Source organism: Pipra filicauda, unplaced genomic scaffold (genome assembly GCF_003945595.2).
Source record: "Pipra filicauda isolate LSUMZ 115617 unplaced genomic scaffold, ASM394559v2 scaffold31_size4109673_pilon, whole genome shotgun sequence".
NCBI classification, from domain to species: Eukaryota; Metazoa; Chordata; class Aves; order Passeriformes; family Pipridae; genus Pipra; species Pipra filicauda.
Genome location: NW_024104443.1, coordinates 787,029 through 807,917, shown reverse-complemented (window position 1 = coordinate 807,917; position 20,889 = coordinate 787,029). Strand labels below are relative to the sequence as shown.

General features: G+C 49.9%; 1 protein-coding gene across 2 annotated transcripts; it reads right to left on the bottom strand.

Annotated features, from left to right (window-relative positions):
- Positions 1-3,525: 3,525 nt before the first annotated feature.
- Positions 3,526-18,986, bottom strand: AMZ1 (archaelysin family metallopeptidase 1). Of its 2 annotated transcripts, none has more exons than XM_027738467.2 (7): positions 18,923-18,986; positions 11,613-11,938; positions 10,815-10,982; positions 9,814-9,942; positions 9,302-9,465; positions 7,674-7,850; positions 3,526-4,249 (listed from the first exon to the last, which is right to left on the bottom strand). In XM_027738467.2, exons 2-7 carry the CDS (start codon positions 11,914-11,916, stop codon positions 3,680-3,682), a joined length of 1,512 nt encoding a protein of 503 aa, XP_027594268.2. In that variant the 5' UTR covers positions 11,917-11,938; positions 18,923-18,986; the 3' UTR covers positions 3,526-3,679. The 2 variants fall into 2 exon arrangements, with proteins under 2 accessions (XP_027594268.2, XP_039239626.1); XM_039383692.1 differs by lacking the exon at positions 3,526-4,249 and adding an exon at positions 5,718-6,061.
- Positions 18,987-20,889: the final 1,903 nt, after the last annotated feature.

Sequence of the window (20,889 nt, the reverse complement as noted above, 5' to 3'; positions counted from 1 at the left end):
GTGTTTGTTAGAACTCTTTGAGAAGAGAAATTAAATCCTTGTGGTTTCTAGCTCCAGCCTGGTATCTCATTATCCTGTACAGATCTGGGAGGAAGTTTGCTCAGTTATTAATATCAAATTTCTTGCCACTTTTCCCAAGGCTGGCTGGCATCTTGGGAAGCCGCGTGGTGTTAAGGGAGACTTATGAGGAAAAGTGTCCAGGGATTTTTACAAAAGATAGCTTTCCTTTAAAGCCTCAACTCTGCAGAGCAGAAACAGACTTCAGTAAAAAGTACCATTTTTAGGGGAGGGAGGTAGTCACAGCCACTGTTAAATCACAAAGTGCTGGATACTGATAATGAAATCTGTGTGGAAGATGCTGGTTTCTCCTCTCCCACCTTTCCAAGCTGTTGTAGGCAAATTCACCCCCAACTAGTAAAGACTCTGGGGGTATTTGTTGGTATTTTTTCCTGTGGACAGTTGTGTTGTATCCCCACTCTTTAGTTACAGCAAGTTCTTGTTTTCAGAGTAGGAGTGGAATGTTCTGCCTGTTTATTCTTGGGAGAAGATATTTGTCTTTATGAGCTCGTAAAGCTATTAAAAGACTGTTTTCTGCTCTCTTCGGGATTACAGACTTTAGAAGTTGCTTCAAAACAAGTCTCCTTGAGCTTGGGGCAGAAGGGGTGTGTCTGAGCTGCTTTGATGGTGGAGGATGCTCTAGGTAGCCACAGGATGGTGTGGTTTGGGAGATGTTCTGAGCCAGAGGAGTCTGACACGAGTCCGTGTTGTGCCATTGCCTTGGAGATTGTTACATGAAAACCAACAGCAGCTTCAGGCAGGAGGTCCCTGGTTCTGCTGGGGGAACAACACCCAGGTCTGCTGCCTGCTGCCTGCCACACAGGGAAACTATTCCTGGACCTTCTGTAGCCAACTCCAGTCCTGGCTGCTGAGCTGCAAGTGGCTTCTGGGTGTGCACTTATATATAGAGTACCCTCCTCCTTGCTAATGGTTGATCCACAGCTTGACCTTCTAAAGTGACTCCTAATTATCTCATCTGTATTTCAGTTCCACAGCTTACTCAGCAGCTTATTAACTGCAAGTTATGCTGCCGTTCCCACAGCTTTCCAAGTAGAAGTATCTCCCCAGAAACCTGCTGCTTAAAATGCAGGAAATCTTATTTAGGGGCTTATCTGGAAGTTGTTTTACTACTTATTCCTCTGTCAGCTGTTTTCTGCCCCCCTACAACTCTGGCATGTGCAGAGAAGAGTAGGAATTGTGCCTTTGAACTTTACTTCTGGTTATAACCTTTGTTTTCTGTGTAACCTTGGCCAGTCCTTTTATGCCTCTGAGACCCAGGTTGCCTCCAGTCCTTACTCATATGGTGTAGTGTAGTCCAGGTGCAAAGTACTACTTAGAGACCCGGTGCTGTAATTTACAGCAGCACCTCTGGAAACCTTTGCTGGTGTGAAGAGTAGCTGCCTCCATGGGAATGAGTGTCTTTGCATGACCAAACCCTGCAGTGTTATTGCAGGAACCCCTCTGCTCCAGCTGCCTGAGGCTTAAAAGGGTTTTCAGTCACTTTTCTGCCTTTCACTGCAAAGCTGCCTCTGGGCTGTGGACCCTGCTGAGCTGCCCAGGTGAAGCTCTGAGTTGCCATGCTCGTTTGCTTCTTATCTGGAGCACTTCTGGACAAGCTGAGCAGGTAAGTGATGATTCTGTCAGTGATGGTGTCAAAAATATTGGTTATTGGTCAGCAACAGCTCTTGAGCAGAAATTCCTGCTCTCACAGCAGCACTAAGGTGGGTCGGTAAGTGAAGTGTCACAGGGAGTTTCCCACCTGTGACTTCTGCCAGCAGGTCATTTGTTTCTGTGCCACCCCTGTCCTCTTTGTCTTTGGACTTTTATGATAGAAAGCTGCCCCTTTCCCTTAGGCAGGACTATTATCCTGAGTTTACGGCCTCTTTCTGGAAAGTTTCTAAAGTTCAGCCTCATAACTCAGTACAGAACAAGCGAGGCTGAACAGAAAGCAATCTCGCGCTTAAAATAGTAAATCTGTCAAGGCAACAACCGAGCAAGTGCGGGGGCAGCGCATGGATTTGTAATTCAAGCAGGGTTTGTTTGGAAAATTTCTGCTGCTGGGAAGAATGTCTTGGATGAGAAGCCCCATCACCTTTGCGGCTGCCAGGAGAGGGCGGCAGCAGCGGCCCCGCGCCTGCGCCCGTCCAGGCTCAGCCTGGAAAAATGCTTCCAGGAATTGCCGTCATCAGCCCCGAAGCCAAACTCCCTTTCTCTCCCTGCATGAATCATGCGGATGTGAAGTGCTTGTGTTTCCGGAATCCAGCTGAATTTATTACAGGATCATCTCTTCCACTCACCTGCATGCGTAAATCTCAAGCGTTTCTCAGATGCATCCCAGTGATCCTCTTCCCTAAAATTGTACTGCGGGGTTTGTGCGTGGTTGGAGGCCCTTAAAGTGCACAAGGCAAGTGCTCAGGAAAGCCAAAGTCATCACTCCTTGGAGAGAAACATCCTCTCCTCCCTCCCAGCTGTGCTGGACCTGGTCCTACCTGCTGGTATTTTTAGACTGGAGAAATCTGAAGTGTAGCCGTGAGCTCTGGGAGTGTTATCAGTGCTGGGAGAACTGGGCATGGAGAGGGTCAGCCTTCCCCTGGTGTTCTGCGGTTACAAAGCAAAAAACCCATCGGCCTCTTGAGCTCTGGCTATAAATAGCCCCAGGGAACAGCGTGCCCTGGCAATGGGAAGGCAGGCTCTGCACTCCCACTGCTAGCACAGCACCCGTTCCTGCTCAGGGGGTGACTTAGGGAGCAGAGAAGGCCAAAGGGTAACTTCTGAAGGTAAAAAAAAAGAGGAATGCACATGCAGTTCCCCCTTTTAAGTTAACAGTCAATGAGTGGGTGAATGTTTCCAAAGGTTTCCTCTCCTCTGCCAATCTACGGAGGATGTGAGTAGTTCCAGCTCACAGTCCAAGCCTGGCTTTGTTTGGAGTGAAGCAGCTCTGGAGATCCCCTTGAGAGTCGGCCAAAAGACAGTCTTCACACTGACACTGCTCTTTGTGGCAGCTGATCCCAGTGCCAGGGATCTCTCTGCTTTACTCACTGACTCTGTGCCCGTCCTTCTCCATCTCTCCCCCCTGACTCATAGCGAGAGTCCATCAGCCTTGGTTGTGCTCCTGTGCTCGGCACAACCTCCAGCTCATGGGGCCAGAGCAGAGATGAGCATTTGGAGTGGGGAGAAAGGAGAGGGAGGAATATCATCTGTGCCTGGGACTGAAGTGCTAAGCAGAGGAGAGCTCTGCATGCGGGAGAGCTGCCCGGGTTTAACTTGCATCTGTTTGGTCAGATGGCCCAAGCTTCTAGGTGAGCATGTTCAGTGCTTAGTGTGGACCTGGCTGACCTCTTCCTGGCCAACTTCAGACCAAGTGAAACACAGCAAGAAAATACAAGCTTGGTGTGGGTTTGGGGTCGTGTCAGTTAGCCCAGCACAGGAAAAACCCTTAGCGAAGAACTGATCACATCAAAACTGTGGTAGCAATCTCAGAAAACAAAACACCTTTTATTCCTGTGGGGAGTTGCTGTTTCTCTCTGACAGCAATAACTTGGGGTTAGGAAGGTTGTAAGCGGGGCGGTAACGTACCCAGAGCTGTGGGAGCAAAGCGGGCCCAACCCAAGGCAGACCCAGCCTAGTTGTCCTCCCACCGCCAACGATGAGGGGACGACTCCCCTTTGGACAGTTTTCTGGAACTCAGTTTCCTCCGCAAGGAGGAAAATTTATCTCCAAGAACTTTCCGTAGCCCAGTGTTGTCCCTGGCAAAGGGCAGGTCCTTCCTCATGGCAGGCAGCTGTCCTGTAAACATTTCCCACTTAGCCAGGGCATCCACGGCCTTGTCTACCTGAGCCACTTCCTCCTCGGAGACGTTCCTCTCCAGGGCAGCAATGCACATCTCCAGCCACAGCTCGTAGTCCTTGATGGTGTCTGCGGACTTGGCGGGCCCGGCGAGCTGGGGCTGGCTCTGTGCCTCTGCCAGGGAGCACGGCTGCTCGTCCTGCTCCAGCTCCTGGCCGATGGACAGGCCCTGGCTGCACGTGTCCGGGGTCAGCGGCTCCGACAGGGAGGTCACGGCTTCGGAGTCGTTCTCGCAGCACATCCCGGAGTCGGAGCTGAAGGGAAGGATGTCCTCCGAGGCAGACAGGTCTGATGACTCTTTCCTTGGCCATGTGGACAAGACAGTCTGTGTCCAAGCGTAGAGCTTCTGTGGTGAGAGGGAAAAAGGTTTCATTGTAGAGAAAGAGAGAAGCCAGTTACACCTTTCCCAGTGTTTGCCAGGTAAACCTGTTCATCTTGGGTGGCCCAGCTTCAGCTGCCATGGTCCTCTCTGCCAGAAGATGAGTTCAGACAACTCGTGGTGACCCTACCCTGGCTTTCTCATCTCATTTTCTTGGAGCCAATGTCTGTGTCAGAGCTGCCTCCAGTCAGATGTGGACTTAATCTGCACTATTACTGAAGATGGTAGGAGAAAACTGCACCAAATCACTCCCTGCTGTGTGGATGTGATCTCCAGGAGAGCCAAACGAGTGCCTCTCCAGAGGAAACTGTGTCATTATAGAAGCTCCTGAGATAGTGGTAAAGAATCTTGTTTCATCATGTTGTTAATGCCTGTGGTAATGTGCATTTTATTCCTAAGAATAGCTCTTCCCCTCTCGAGCTGAATTGCACAAATGGGAAGGCTGGGCTCCAGGAAAGAATTAATGAAAGGAAAATGTCTGAGACAATTTCCTTTTAAAATATTAAATGCTACAATGAGGCATAAAACAGATTTCTCCTGGCACACTTATTCCTTATGCTTTAGGGAATGAATTGCAGTACTCCAGTCATCCCTGGATAAAAGGTGATCTCTCCCTGTTGACAGTGTTTGGGGGCGAGTTGTGTGTTTTTTGATTTTTTTCACACCCCTGTGGCCTATTTCTTCATCTTTACTCTCTGTAGCTCTCAGCTGATACCTTTGCACAGCCCTTGGTTGCTCTAAGGAACAGCAGTGACAGTATTAGCCTGGGATGTCACCCCTGGTGTTCCAGGCTGGGTCCATCCGTGCTCAGCTCAGGGTGAGCGGCAGTGTTGGAGGAGCAGGCAGGAGCTTCCCAGCCCTGCAGAGCTCCCTTCTCCCGCAGTGCCCTGCTGCTCCCTCCCCCTTCCCTCCTCTATTGCTCTCTCTTCAGGCAAGTGACAGAAAGGATAAAGAGCTCAAATTGAGTGGGTGGGAGAAATGGGCCCCGGTTCTCATTTCAGTCTGTGCATGAAGCCTCGGGGAAGAATTTCATACGAGAATAAAATGGACTCTTTCAGCTTACTTAATCCACCCTGCCCCCTCTCTCTGGGACAAGAAAAATTGTAAAGGGACAACTTTTCTCCTGCCTCATCCCACCTCCAATGGCCCTTCCCTCCCTCTGGGTTTATAAAACAAAGGCGGCGCCAGAAGCTGCAATGGGAGCTGGACTGGGGGACAGCAAAGCTACTGGAAAGCTGCTACCAGCCTGTGGTTTTATAGTGCCTCTTAAAAATCCCAGGAATAGAGAATCTGGGAAGGAATCATAGCTGCTACTCAGCCCAATTCCCAAGAAGAAAAAAAACTGTGGAAATGTGGATGTTCAAACACTAGATATGAATTATTCAAGGCAAAAGAAGGGGATGATTGACTCAAGATCACAACCAGAACCACGAAATTCAGTCTCTCATCCTTTGGGTGGTTTATTAATTTGAACTTCGGGTGGGTTTTTAGGGCTGCAGCCTCCTCCTGTGTTCTCCTGTTTAACTAGGAAGGGATAACCTCTGCATGGATTTTTCTTATCTACAGGCAAGAGCATTTGGAGTGGATGCCCACCCTAAGGATGTCACTGAGACCTGTTGTCTGTGTGTGTGTGGCCGCTGCAACCTCATCGAGGTGCCACCTCCTGAACAGCCGGGGATGCTGCAGAGGCAGCAGGTAGAGATGTTGGTTGTGGTGGGGAAACACCAGGAGAATTAATTTGTTTTCGGTTTTCGAGATGACTCATGCTGGAATAAGCAGCTGTGATGAGAAAAAAAAAAAAGGAGTGTGTTTCTGAGTGCGACTCAGATAAATAAATAAATAGAGGGGCTTGTTCTGCTGCATAAGGACTGGTTTCCTGCCCCATGTGCTGCTCTTCCCATAACAGTGTCTCATTCCCAGACTTCAGCAGTGTCTCACCTGCTGCTGGTGAGGCACAGCTAGGGTCTGGCATTTCCTGGAGTTGTTAGGAGTGTCTGGGGCTGTTTTGAGGCAGGTGGGGATCCATGATAGTTTTCCAAAAGGAAATGTGACTTCAGACTTGCACTTAACGTTCTTGGCAAGTTAACTTTGCTGGCTGATATTGTCTCCAAATGCTTTCTGCTCTCTTCTGTCAGGTTCCTTAACTATTTAATTCATCTCTGGCATTTTATGTTTCCTCTTGACATTATGGCAAAGCCTCTTACAGAGATTATCACAACTCTCTTATTGTACTTGTACTATATGTAGCTGAGCTTTGCCTTGTCAAGGAAGCAGATGTGACACTTGGCAAGTGTATCCTTCCTTCAGGTTTGTGTTCCCTGTTTCTGGAGGATGCTGAGCCAATTACAGTATTTGCTGGAGGTGTAAAGGCAAAAATGTTTCTAGAAAAGCAGGTAGCAGTTCTCTTCTAGAAAGCACTGGCTGGATGCCAGTTAAATAAAGCAGAATTTATTCCTCTGTTAGTCTGGGCAATTTAGACTCCTCTTGGACAGATGCAGGGACCAAACACCCAGAGAGTCAGCACCACAGAAAAGTAGCAAAACCACACCAGTGTGTATTTTCCCACATCCTTTGCCGTGGTTCTGTGTGTCTGATTGCAAGCTGAATGAAACTACAGGCATCCCCTTTCTCATTCTGCTCCTATCTTGCTACAAATACAACCCACAGACTTTAAAATAGGCAGCCATGGAAAATCCTGTCTCTGAACATGATGTGTGTCAGACAGGAATTACAGCCAGGGAGGAAATGGGTGCTGAGTGAGAATGGTGACATTATTTCTATTACACCAGCCATTTGGCTACTGAATCCTGCTTTTTAAATCCTGCTTTTTACAGAGCAGAGGTGGAAAACCCTTTGCAAGAGCTAAGGGTGTCTTAGCACTACTCCTGATTTGTTTAAATGTGGTGTTAGCAGTTGTATGGGTGGGAGAGAAGGGACAAAAGGTTAGTCTGTGGCCCTCCACTTATTAGGGGGTAATAATTTGGGATCCTTTCTCATGTCTTTAAACAGAGGAATTGCAGCACAGTACACATTCAGTATTTCCTCCCTGTTCCCAGCAGCCCCAGAGAGGCAGAAATCCAGGGTGGCACAGGAAAGGGTGTTGCTGTGGGAATTGGAATCTGCCTGCCCTCCCCACCTCATTTCTAGGAGTAAGAAAACATGGTTGGACTGTGGCAGTGTCCTGTGGGAAGACCCAAAAGCCCTGGAGCTTGTGCAAAGTGCTTCCTTGTGACCAACATCCCCGTGCTCAGGTGTGAGCTGCTCCCGTAGCACCTCACCCTGGGAGTGCCTGCCTTCCCCCCGCTGCTGCAGCACCTGTACCCCGTGGTTTGGGGGGAGCTGCCCTGCTCCCTGCTCTGCCCCTCGCTCCAGGGGGCCTGGGGGGTCTCACCCTGTAGCGCTCGATGAGTTTGAAGCCCACGACGTGCTGCAGCTTCCGCAGGCAGATGGGACACGGCTCCAGGGGCCGCAGCAGGGCCTCGTCCAGGCTCAGCGCTCCCTGCATGATGCACTGCAGCCAGCGGCACGTCCCCAGCCCCATCAGGTGGCAGATCTCGTGACAGGTCACCTTTCAGGAAAGCAAAAATCACAGCAGTGCGTTGTCATTCCTGCTTCCACTGCCCCCTCTTCTTCCTCCTCTGCTGTTCCACTTTCCCCACGCCCTGATGGTCTAAACCAACTTGTTGCTCAGCTCTGGCAATCCTCCAGCACAGGCTTTTCTGAGGTGAATGGAGAACCTGGCTCCCTTCTCCCAGCTCCCCCAGCATCCATGTTTGTGTTGTGGAGAAGGAAGGGTGGGTGTGGGAGAAGCAGCTGTGGGAAGCCCCTGTGGGCAGCGTTTTTGGAGCTGTGGGGCAGTGCTGCTGTCGCTCTCCACCAAGGACACTGGTTCTTGGAGGTTTTTTGTTGTTTTGGGGTTTTTAAGGAGGAAAACTAGTCCCACTGGGGTCTGAAAAGAGCAGCACAGTCCGTGTGAGAAATCTGAGAAGCGCTATTGGCAATAACAGATCTGGGCCCTTCCAAAACAGACGCTATTAACATTTGTGCCAAAGCAAAAAAAAACTAAGCTGGAGTCAGCTGGCCAAGCATTACTGCCTTGGGAATTGGCAACCGTGGAAAGGCTGAGGATGGAGGATTCCCTTCTTCCTCCCTTTGCCCCCTAATCTCATTGGAAATTACTACAGGAAAAGACCTCAGACTTGAAAATCCTGAGCAAATGCCAGGGGAGCAAAGAGAAATGGCATCGAAGGTGCTGGTGTGGCTGCTCCACGTGGGGCAGCTTTGGGAGGAACACCAGAGACAGAGCTGGCCCAGGGGAGATGCTGGGATGAGGGAGGACAGTGCTCCTGAAGAGGATGTGATGGAGATGAAGGGGGTTTAAGGGCATCTGCATATATTTATATGTGCAAACCTGCCTCAGGTACCTTTCTCATCCATCCATGTAACAGGTCTGGCACATGGACCTCTCCCCTTATGGATACCAATGTCTGAGGAAGAAGTTACCCCTTCCCAGCCATCCATTAGTTACACACAACTCCACCAGATATTCTGATTAACTCCAAGTTCTGAATCAGCTCACAGATCCTACTGGCCCTGCACTGCCTGGCAAGCAAAGTACTCAGGATTACCCAAGCAAGAGCCTGGGAACTGGGCAGGGGTTTATCTCAGTGCTGCTCCATGACATAACCTGGTGTAGTGGAAGGTGTCCTTGCCCATGGCAGGGGGTTGGAACTAGGTGGTCTTTAATGTCCCTTCTAACCCAAACCATTCTGTGATTCTGTGATAAGGCAAGTCCTGTAGCCTCACTGTAACTGATGGTATTGTTGTCTACACAGTGCAGTAAAATGCAAGCTTTTTATATCTGAATTAAGTGTGTGGCCTTAGCTGTGATTGCCTGTGCCTTCTGGGAGCAGAGTCTCATTCCTGCTTTGCTGAGCTGAGACACAGATTATGCCCAGGCCTGAAATATTTAACTCTACACAGGAAGAAACGTGGGGTGCAGGAGCTGGCTGGTCCTACCTTACAGCACTGGACCATCTCCTGGGCACTGAACTGCAGCGTCCTGTCTCTGCTCTCCTTGAGGACTTCACACAACTCTTCCTTCTGTGTGGGTGGGTTCAAGCTGCTACAACCAGCCTGGGGAAAATCCCCAGAAAACCTGGCAAAGCTGCAGACTCCCACTTCTGTGAAGAGAGGTGAGTACAAGTTAGGCATCTGCTCTCTTACGACTGTCTCACCTTAGGCAGCATGAAAATACAGCTGTTATAGCACAGCCCAGTTGAGCACACAGGGTGTGATGAGACCCCCTTCCCAAAAGGTCCAAAAGGTTTGTAGCACCTTGGTTACCTTTGTCTGGATCAGGAGCCCCAAATCCCTTAGTTTTAAATTGGGAAAACCTAGTTCCTCTTATCAGGGATTGAATAACATGTTAAGGATGAGATTTGGCTATTCCAGCCTCCCAGGGAAGGTTTTTGGTACAGTGCTGCCTTATTCATATGCAGTGCAAGACCATCATGGCATACCAATCCCACCTTGTCCTGGCAGAAATTTGCTGAATGTGAAGCTCCAGGTCTCACATGGATAAAGATCCAGCAGAGTAAGTCCAAGGACACACAGGGCATCCATGGGCTTGTTGTTCTTCAGGAAATTCAGGATCCCATCTGGAAAAATACCAGAGACACATTCATTAAAATGAAGCGTCCCTGAAAGGCACCTAAGAGCCAGAAGTTCTGCTGCTTGTGGGGAGGAGGATGTAATCCAAGCCACAGGCAGACAGAGCTGCTCCATTCATTATCTCAGATGGAGAACCACAGCTGTGGAGCCCATCCCCTGAAATCAGAGCAGACCTGACTTTGGAAGTGGTGCTGAGCACAGAGTTAAAACAAAGCAGAGCTAAGGGCAGGGATGTAGGTGAATTCGGTAATAACCCATGGAAATAAGCACCTGGGAGCAGAATTTCCCATTTCAGAAGGGAGCTGGAACAGCCACATGGCTGCAGTGCTGGGCTGGACTGAGCATGTGCTGCCCGTGGTACCTGCAAACAGCTCGTTCCAGGGGGATGTTTGTGCAGCAGGAGTTTGGCAGGTGGAAAACCTGTTTCCCCAGGGAGCTGTGACACTTGAACCCAAGTTTCCTAACATGAAAGGCCAGTGAGTTCCCCACCTACACCACCCAGGCCAATCATTTACTTTGGCTCGGGGCAAGAGATGGGAGAACTCAGACTACACCAAACCAACAGTGCCTTCCCTTGGAGCTGATCCGATCGCTCTGCAGAACTGAACCTAAACGAAACAGCACCGAAAAATACAAACAGCAGAGGAAAATATGATGAAAGTTACTTTGTTTTTCATTCCTATTTCCAGCCTCAAAGCTCTGGGCTTTCCACGGGAACAGGATTTCTCCCTTTTCACTCCCTTCCTCATCCCCTCCCTGCTCTGGCAATAAAGGGCTGTTTCAGGCATTTCCTAAGGGAGGGCTCGTGCCCATGTGCCAAGCTGGTGCCTTTATGGGCTCCCTGGTGCCAGGTCCTCACCTGCGTGGAGCTGCACCCTGTCGGAGTCCCGGCTGTGGCGGAAGCAGCAGTGAATGGAAGAGACGGGGATGGAGGGAAGGCACTTCACACGGAGACCCAGGAAGAAAGACTCGACACAGCTCTGGAGGGAATCCAGCAGCGAGAGCCCAGCAGGCCCTTCCATTAAGTCTGAGAAGAGAAGCTCTGTTATCAGCCCCTGAAAGGCAGGGTGAACCTCAGTGTCTGAAGGGATTCTGTGGGACTGGCCACAGCCACTGGGGAGGAGGCAGGCTGGGTCATTCTGGAGTTAATTGCTCATTCTGGGATGTGGCAGACACCTCTAGATGGTTATGGATATAGAGGAGAAGAGGGAGCTCTTCCTGAGAGGTGACTTGAGGCATTAGTACGCTCTCATTAGCAGAGCAGATATCTAGGAAGATTGTCTCTTGTTTAAGTTATGCAGAAAGATAAATGTGGGAATGGGTCTCTGTGTTTAATGAACCATCAGGGATGGACCTCTGGAAATGCTATATTTTCCAGCATTGTTTCATAGTTAGATATGTATATGTATATATATATATGCATAAATTCATAGCAAGTCTCACCCAGGGGCACATATACCATTTATATGGCAGGTCTACCCATGGTTGTCATCATGGCTTGTGACCCTGGACTGGGGGCATGTCAGAGCTTTTGCTACCACACTTATCTTCACTGGGGCGATTGCATTTTGCAGGTTAGTCCTTAGAAGAGGGTATTAGCAGCACTCAGCACCACCCACCTCCCTCCTTGGTGGCTCAGTGCAGATGCCCACATTACCTATAGGCTGCAGGTAGATGTGCTTTCGGTAGAAGTTCTGCTTCCTCCTCAGCATGGCGTGGTAGAACGTCTCGAAGTCCTCGGGGGCATCGGGGTGGCTGAGGATCCAGTCGAAGGCCGTGCGGATGAGCAGCGTGCAGAACAGCGTCCTCTGGGGGTTGTAGGCCTCGGAGAGGAACAGCTTCTCCGCCCTGGAGAAGGCCTTGGCATAGAGCTCCTGCAGGGCGGGGTTGGTGGAGATCAGCGCGTCCTTCAGCGCGCGGGGCCCGAAGCTGAACTCCTGGGCGTGTTTGCACTGCAGCATCGCGGAGGGACCGTGGCACTGCCTGAGGGAGGGGACATTGCCATCAGCCGTGGTCTCCTGAGGGACCTGCACACCTCCTCTGCTCTCGCAGCAGTTCCCCCAACACCCCAGCTGCGAGGTTTGACCGGGAGCTTATCAGCACTGTGCTGGCCTGGAGCCTCGCGCCTCGAGCAGCTCTCACAGGGTTCTCTACGTGTGTGTGCAGACACCAGCTCATGGACCGTGTGCCAGTAGATGGTGCTCAAGAATGCACAGCCCCAGGTTGCTGCCAGATATCTGGAGTAAATCAGACGGTTTGATCGGTGTTTGGGGTTGGTTGATGGGGATTTGGGGTTTTTTTGGTGCTCTATCCTGGAGGCCCAACAGGATGGGAAATACCTCTGGGTGTTGTGCAACTGGTTGCACTGGACCTCACAGGATGTGGGAAGGTGATGCTCCTTTTTGCTTGGGCTAAACCACATCCCTTGGAATAGGTCCACGTCAGGAATGAAGAGGTCACTTGTCCTTTATCTGTCCATCAGAAGCCTGCACTTCTGACTTACCTGACACCAGTGAAAGCAGCTGTTCACTGCTGATGATTTCCTCTAACAGCTTTTAATCTTAGATATTAACCTTGGGCACCTTCTGGCTCACAGTGCTGTTGTGAGGCTGCAGGATTTGGGAAGGTTTGCCCAGCCTGACCTGCAGGTGGGACTTGGTGTGTGAGATTCCTGTGTGCTGGTGCTGCCTCTCTAGCAAGACACATACGGGCCCGCTGCCATCATGTCACTTCATGAATAGCTTCATGTCACACCGTGTTAGCATCAGCAGGGCTGGGGATGATGTAAAGCAGCAAATAAAGAGCAAATGAAAGCCTGCAGCACAAAGAAATTAATTCAGAGCATCCCAGAAATATCCTCTCCAGGGTCCTTTCTAAGGTTGGTGTTCTCCAAAGCTGCGAGTCAAGCACCTATTTTCCACTGCATTTTATGCACTTATGGAAATTCCAGTTGGCAGCTCGGGGAAAGGGAAGAAAAAGAGGCAACACTACCTCCTTGACTAACCTATGTCTGGCTTTTTCCAAAGGCAGTAATTTTTTGGTAAGGTGGTCATTCCAAGCAGAACTGGAGTATTTTGGAGCAGTACTTCAGGCAATGTTGCCTACCACAGGTAAGTGTTCCACCTGTACTCAGCAGAATGAAAAACACACAGGTGTATGTGCACAAAAGCACAAGGTTTCTAGGAATAAGTGTTATCTTCTTCTAGGCAAGTTAATAGTAACTTAAAAGGAGCCAGACAAGCTTTCTGGGTGGATACCAAATGCATCAACTGCTGACCATCACTGCTAAAACACCAGCATCCAATCTCTGAAAAAAAAGGGATTAAATATTTCAAGGACGAACTGGTTAAGTCTATGATTTAAGTAGGTCTGCAGCTTAGCTCTGCCAGGTGAGTGGCATTCAGTGGCCCTTGAGGACAGCAGTATAATTAAGAAAATTCAACATTTAAAAAAGTAGTACCGCCATGAGCCGAAGTCTTTCCTCAGTTATGCAGAGGTAGTTTGCACTGTAAGAGGAAGGTGGCAGCCCATTAAAATTAACACTGAATTCCTTCACATCTAACCCTTGGGAAGAGAAGTGTATGTATTAGCAGTCCTTAAAAGGACTCGTTTTGTGTGATCTTTTTGTCTCTAAGGGTGTGTAGCCCAGAGAGGGAGCAGGAAAGCAGTTTTCTTTCATTTTTGCAAGCTTTGTATTTCGCTCACATTAAAGGCTGACAGCAGATGGCACAGGGGGATCTGAAGTGGTACAAGGGCCCTAATCCAGGGAAAGTTTAGAAATCAAACTGGAGATGCTTTCTCAGATGCCTCTTTTTACTTCCCAGAAAAATGTACAAATTGCTCCTGCTGGTTTTTACAGGCAGCAGCAAGAGTTTGTGTGAGGTTGTTCTGTGTTTTGTCACCCAAATCTCTGCTCCTCTGACTTGCTTCCAGATTTGGGAGACAGAAGTGAGAGTCTGACCCCACCAGGTCATCAGGAGTTTTGCCTTGGGCAAGGTGAAGATTTTCCTAAGGGACAAGATTTCACTTGTCCTGCACAAACTTTAAATACAAGCATCATTTTCCTGGTCATATGCAGAACTTTCACTGGGAAACTGTTAGCAATATTCAGCTCCCTGAGAATGTGATCCTGTGAGCCTGCCTGGTGCTCCCAGGGAAATGAGGGAAAGACTTTGCACTTGGTTCAGGTTGAGAGTGGTCTGGTCAAAGGGGGTTTCTGGAGCCTCTTTCATGGGTGTTTTGGGCGACAACTGGAGTGTGGGTCTGGGGAGGAGGAGCTGGTTAGAAAATGAATGGGTTTTTCTCTGCTGAATGGGAAGCAGCGAGGAGTGGATGTATGTGACAGCAAACACAATGGGTGCACAGTCTTGTAGCATGTGTTCCCCCCAGGCTCTCTCGTGGAATACAGAGTGAGCCCAAAGCTATGGGATGTACATTGTTTCCCAGGACTCCCTAAAAGGGGATATTCACCCAGCTCCAGACATTCCCAGCTATGCCCATGGGTGTTTTGTGACGTTCACCATGCCCAAGGATGCCCATGGTGACGCTTTAGTGACTCGAAAGCTCAAGCACAGGAATTCACTTGCAGGAATTCAGTCTGGAGTGACATGTGCCTCCTTCTCCTGGAGTGTCTGGGTTTGCTTCTCAAAGAATAGCAGCAACCCACTACACTCTCCAAATCCAACACGATTACTTCTCTTTAGCAAGCTTTTCTAAAATACTTCACTGGAGAAAATGAATGCTTCAGAAAATGTTTATGGGCAACTTCAGCAGTTGAAAAAAGAAGCCGTTTTACAACATTAACTGTAGTAGATGTTATTTGTGCTTGATCTAATATATGGATATGGTGTTTCATTAACTGAATAGTTCAATAGGGTTTTGTAATTTTTAGCTCTTGTGTCGAGAGTGCCTGGTTTAACTCCCTGCTGCAGTGCTTCAGGAGGGAATGGCACTTTAGCTTGGATATTTCCCCCTTTCTCCTCAGTTTTTTAGATGCCAAGGTGGGGCTCAAGAAATGGAAGCACCAGTACATCCTTCTACCCTTCGGGTATTTAGGAAGGAGACATCATGCCTTTAAAGTAAAAAGCAGTTAATTTGGCTTCTTGTTCAATTACAAACTGTAGGACCTGACTAACGAGTCCTGGGAAGGAGAAAGTAACTCTTTTTATTTAAAAAGCCAATAATTTGGAGTTGCACTTGAGAAAATGCTTTAAACAAGATAGGCACCCACAGGCTCCCAACAGGGCAGAGAAGGAGCCAGCCTGAGCTGGGAATCCTTATCCAGTTTGTGGAGACTCTTTTTTTTTTTCTGTTTCAGGTTGTTCATCATCACACCCATGCAGTGCAGTGGAACCACACACAGCTCGAAGGTTTGGGTACTTAGCTGTTTGTCTGCTGGGAACAGCCTTTTCCCATGATTATGTTGTAGGATCCCAGTTGTGGCCTTTCTGCTTGTGGGGTGGGATATGAGGCAGGAGCTCCAAGGACAACATGCTCTGTGTGTCTGGCTTTCAGTACCACACAAGAGGTTTCAGCTCAGATTGGGCATATTGCACAAATCTGTTTACCATGGAATTTGACACATATTTTTTTCCACAGTGAGTGTTCTCACACAAAATGCCCCAAAATCCAGGCTCAGCACGTGACAGCTGAGCAGTCAGTACACTCCCTTTCCCACAGTAACCTGTTAATGTGCTTCATGTGCAATTCAGGTTACTCATAAATTATTCTCTTTGCAAATCAGACACATATAAATTATTCTCTGTAATTGAAAATTAGCTATGAATTATTCTTTTTGTAATTCCCAGATATGTCATTTATTCTCTAATATATTGACATTGCTTTCTTGGATAGATATGCCTGGGGCTGACAGTAACAGGGAAATTCTCAAAGGCCGAGGCAATAAATACAGTGCAAGTATTTGGGATATTCTGACAAGACAGAAAAGGTCTTGTGTGCAGAAATTCTGTGTTGTACAGGTCCAGAAAGGGCACTCAGTGCATAATGGATTTATTTGGTATTGTATGGAATTTGGCCCTAACATTGTAGAGATGGTATTTGTATATTTTTTTCTGTTGGTTTGTTTTGTTTGTTTTTAAGCTGGTCATTCTAAAGTTGTTTATTTTACAAGTCAGCCTGTAAGTAATTTCTACGTCTGACTCTCCCAGGCTGCAGATGCACAGAAGGAGATTCCCTCAGTTCCATCTCGGCTCTTTTGAAGTATTTGGAGGCAGACTGACTTAACTGAGCTCTTTGGGTGTCAGAGGGATGTTAGTGGAGTCTCTTAAAACTGATTAATTGCCTTCATTAGGAGCTGTACTGTAAACAAGCAGTGATAGTGCAGAAAATTCATCGCCAGTCAACAGAAATGAAAAGCCCAGAGCAAACATAACAAGCGATAACTAATTATCAACACATGCCCTAGTTGCTTAATAGCTCTTTCCCTGAGATTTGCAGTTGGTGTCTGTAAGTGCTGCTCGAGGATCAGCCCCTCCTTGCCTGTGCTTCCCAGTATCACACTGATGACACCCTGAAAGCAATTTTCTCAGTGTATTTGTTAACACATACAGAAAGAGATTTTTCTTGACTGAGAAGCTCAGTCCAAGTAAAATTCTGACTGGTCCAGCTCCTTCCTCGAGGAGCTCAACACAGCCCCTTGCACCGAGCCAGGCTTTGCCTGCCGAGCTCGCTCAGCTGCTGGGGTCAGACCAAATCTGTTTGGCCATGTTCAGACCTGAAATGGAGGCAATTTCGAGATGCTCAGCACTTCTCAGAATCAATCCCCTCTGCTCAGGGAGAAAATACGCTCTGGACCTGATCAACCCTGTACTTGTATCCACATAGAACTGTAGCATCCTCTGTTCACTTTGCATTAAACAGCCACAAAACATCGAGTCAAATCTCTGTGTGTTCCAGACCATAAAGTCAGATAAAGCCTTCTGGCCTCACCTACTGCCAGATCCCAATAATATTTACTTGTAATATCTCTAGAATATGTTTGTGACTTGGAAACAGATGGTATGTGTGGTCTCTCTCAGAAAAAGTCATTCCTGGTGCTGTGGAAACCTTCAGGGATTCAAACATGCATTCACTAGGAGGAGAATCTACTTGTCCTACTGGAACTGTGATCGACATGTTATTGCCACAAGGCTCAGTCCTGAAAGTTTGTCCTCCCATGAATCTGCCTTATAAATTAACTTGGACTGCTGGACAAGTCAGATGGACAACTCCCCAGTATGCAAAAAAGGTTTGCAAGATGAAAGACTAGATTTGTAAAGCTTATTAAATACCTAAGATGGAGACAGATGCTTCCATCCATCCTTATTTAAATATTCTTATTTGAGTGTTCTTAAGTACTTAAGAACACATACACATCCACTTTGCCCTTGATTTTGTTTTATGTGAGAGCCTGCTCTCTCAATACTCTGTTCTTCATTTTAATATGTATTGAGGACATACATTATCCTTAGTTCCAGTCTTCTCTTCTAAGGATTTTATTTATTCTATGCTCGTATATAGTGCTACTCTTTTTTTCAGTCCCTGCCATTTGAGGCTCTCTAAGTGTCATACAAGCATTCATGAACTTCTCTGTGCTTCAAGAAAGCAAGCTGGCAGTATATGGCTTTCCCCCTCACCACCCATTTATTCATCATTTTCAGTGCCTTCTCTGCTCATTTTAGTCTGGTTAAACTGCCTGTGATGCTTTCTCCCATGCACGTGTGATGAAGGGCTGGCTGCATTCTCCTTCCCTTGCTCTGACATGGAAAACCCCCCCCCAGTCCATGGCTGTTTGCTGTGCACTTGCCAACCCAAAAGCACCGAGCAGCGTCTATCAGAGCTGTACAACAAACGCAGCACTGCAGAGATACCCGAGCTCTAATCACTCACAGCTCCAGGCACTTTGCTCTTCATCATATTTGTCTAGACAGACTAAATGGTCTCTGTGAGACAACCCCAGTGTTAGCCGGGAGAGAGGCTGCATTTTCCAGGTACGGCTAAGGGTAGGTGGTTCCTGGAGCACAGGCGTTATAAAAGTGGTTCATCACACGGTACAAAAGCGCTGGAAGGCTGTGCCTCCTCCCAGCATCGAGTGCTTTTTAAGTGGTGCCGCCAGGTAGGGGGTGTTTGTGGGCGTTTCACAGCCAAGGAGAAGGAGGGGGCTCCAGGGTGTTACTGCGACCAGCGCGGCTGTGGGTGACAATGACAGACCCCAATCCTGAGCCTTCGTAGGGGCTGTGCCCTGACCACCAGCCAGCTCTGCCAGCCAGAGGTTTGCTGGGCACGAGGCATGTTCTGGAAGCGCTGCAAAAGCAGGTGCTGCTCCTGGGACACCTGAGCCCCCGTGATATGGAAAAGGGGCTGTTGATGCTGATCCCCGGTGCAGGAATCGCACGGATGGGTGTGCAGGGAAGGAATAAGTCCCTCAGCACCTTGGGACGATGCATCGAGCACAATCCCCAGCACGGCGGGACAGGATGCCCCGAGCTCAGCCCCTGGCACCCCAAAGCCCCAGGAGGGTGCACCAAGGGCAGCCCCGGCAACCCAGGAGAGGGTGAGAGGAGAGTGCCCAGGCAGGACCCCTGGAGCCTGTGGGGGTGATGCCCGGAGCGCAGCCCCGAGCTCCCGGAGGGAGATGCGCCGAGCGCGGCCACCAGCCCCCGGCGGGAGATGCCCTGAGCGTGACCCGCCGCCACCGAGGGAGGATGCCCCGAGCACGGCCACCATCGCCCTTAGAGTCATGCCCGTCACGGGCGGAGCGATGCCCATCACCCCGGGAGATGCCCCGAGCCCGACCACCCTCACCCCGGGAGCGATGCCCATCACACGGGGGATGCCCCAGCCCGCACTCCCCCCTCCAGGGGTGTCCCACCGCATCCAGGGGCCGCCCGGACTCCCGTGCCCTCCCCTCCATAGAGGCGACCCCGCGACCCCCCCCCGATCTGCCCGAGGGGCCAGGACAGGACTCACCGCCCGCCGGGCCGGGGCTGCGGAGGCCGGGAGGTGCGGCAGGGCCGGGGCACCCGGCGCGGGGCTGGCGAGGCGGAGCGGAGCCCGGCGGCGGCAGGAGGAGCGGCAGGAGGAGACGGAGGAGGAGGAGGAGGAAGAAAAGGGGGAGCAAAGGGGGGCTCGGCGCCGGGAGCCCGCGGGATTCGCCGAGCGGCCGCTCAGAGCCGCCTCCTGCGGGTGCGCGGGGCAACCACCGGGGGGCGGCGGAGGGAGGGGGGGCGGCCGGGCCGGGCACGGAGCGGGGGGACACCGGGAAAGGAGGGACGCGGGGAAAGGAGGGACACGGGGAAAGGAGGGAAACCGGGAAAGGAGGGACACGGGGAAAGGAGGGACACGGGGAAAGGAGGGACACGGGGTGCGGGAGGCAGGACCCTTGGGGCGAGGGGCGGGACGGGTCCCGGGAGCGGCGGGTCCCGCCCGGCTGCTGGAGCCTGGGAGAGGAGCGGGAGCGCAGTCAGCCCTCGTTTGGGGAAGCGCATTCCCGCAAGAGCCCGGGGCTGAGCAGCGCGGCGGTGCCGGGGGGTGGAAACCCTTTAATCTCTGCTCTAATGAGAGCTGGGCGAGGAGCGGGTGTCTGGAGACCGGTTTTGCCGGCGGCTGGTGCCATCCCCGCCCTGGGAGCCGTGTTTGCATTCGCCTTGATGCCTCGTTCAGAGCATCGCTCCCACATGACCTGGATGCATTTCTGCGTCCCACGATGTCCTTTAATTTGGGAATATTATCTGTTCTTGGAAAGGTTAATTAAAATAAAGGAGTGGATCTCTCTTCCCATTTCTTCATGGCTTCATTTATTCTGCCTTTCCTGTTTTGATCCCTTGAGTGCTTTGATCCCTCATTTCTGCCATCCTTAGATGGAAGGAAAAAGGAATACCCTGCCTGGGTATTCCTGGGTAAGTGTGTCCCTAAGTGACATAAACTGAAATTAGGGGGAAAAACCATGTTTTACAGGCTCAGGACCTGTAGTGCCCAAATGGCATTGGCACACCTGGCACAACCACAGGCTTTGCAAGGGCCAGCAGAACGTCCCACTGGAGCCAAGGTGGCCATGGAAGTGCACAGATGCCCACGTGCTGTGCTGCAGGGTTAGCAAGCACCAGGATAAGACCATCCCTGCGTGCTGCAGCCTGTGTTCCCAGGGCCTGCATTGCTCTCAAGGCACTGACAGCATCACTGGTGAAAAACTGCCCTAATTTGCTGCTCTTGTAATCAGGCCGAGGCGAAGCAGCAGCTTCTCCTGGCAGCAGCGGCTGCTCATGAATCCTCCTTGTGGGAAACCTTCCCAAGATTCAGCGTGTGGGGAGGGCAGGAGAGAGTCCTAAGGCCTTGGAATAGCATCCTCTTCCACTTCAGCTGCTACCCCAAGCACAGGAGATGCCCTCTGTGCTGTTTTAATTGGTTGCTGCTTGTAATTAGAGTTTATTTGTATTAATTAACTTCAATTATCTGTTTGCGAGTTGCTCCAAGTACACCATCAACATGTTTAGAACCACACAGCCTCAAAGAGCCAGCTCCTACCTGAGGAAGCTGTGAGTTAAAACCAGACACACTGATAGAGTGTGCTCCAAAAATGCATCATTTTTTTTGTTAAGAAACTTATTGTGTAAACTTAATCATTAATAGTTGGCTTAGCTGCCAGCCCACTGACTGACCAGCACAGGTAAACAGGACTAGTGTTATTAAATATTCTCATAATGATTCATTTTTCCTGGGAAGGCACAGGAGGAGCTGGGTAGTCCTTGCCCAGGAGAGCTGGCAGTGAGGGAGATGGAGGCAGGGACAGAGAGTGAAGATGAAACAGCCACACAGTCACTCTCTGACTTTTTAGGAGGCAAGTGGTTTTATTAAGAGAAGATCAGCAGAAGGGGGAGGGAAAAGGGAGCAGGAAGGGTCAAAAATTGGATGAGAAGACAACCAGGAGTTAGAGAGGG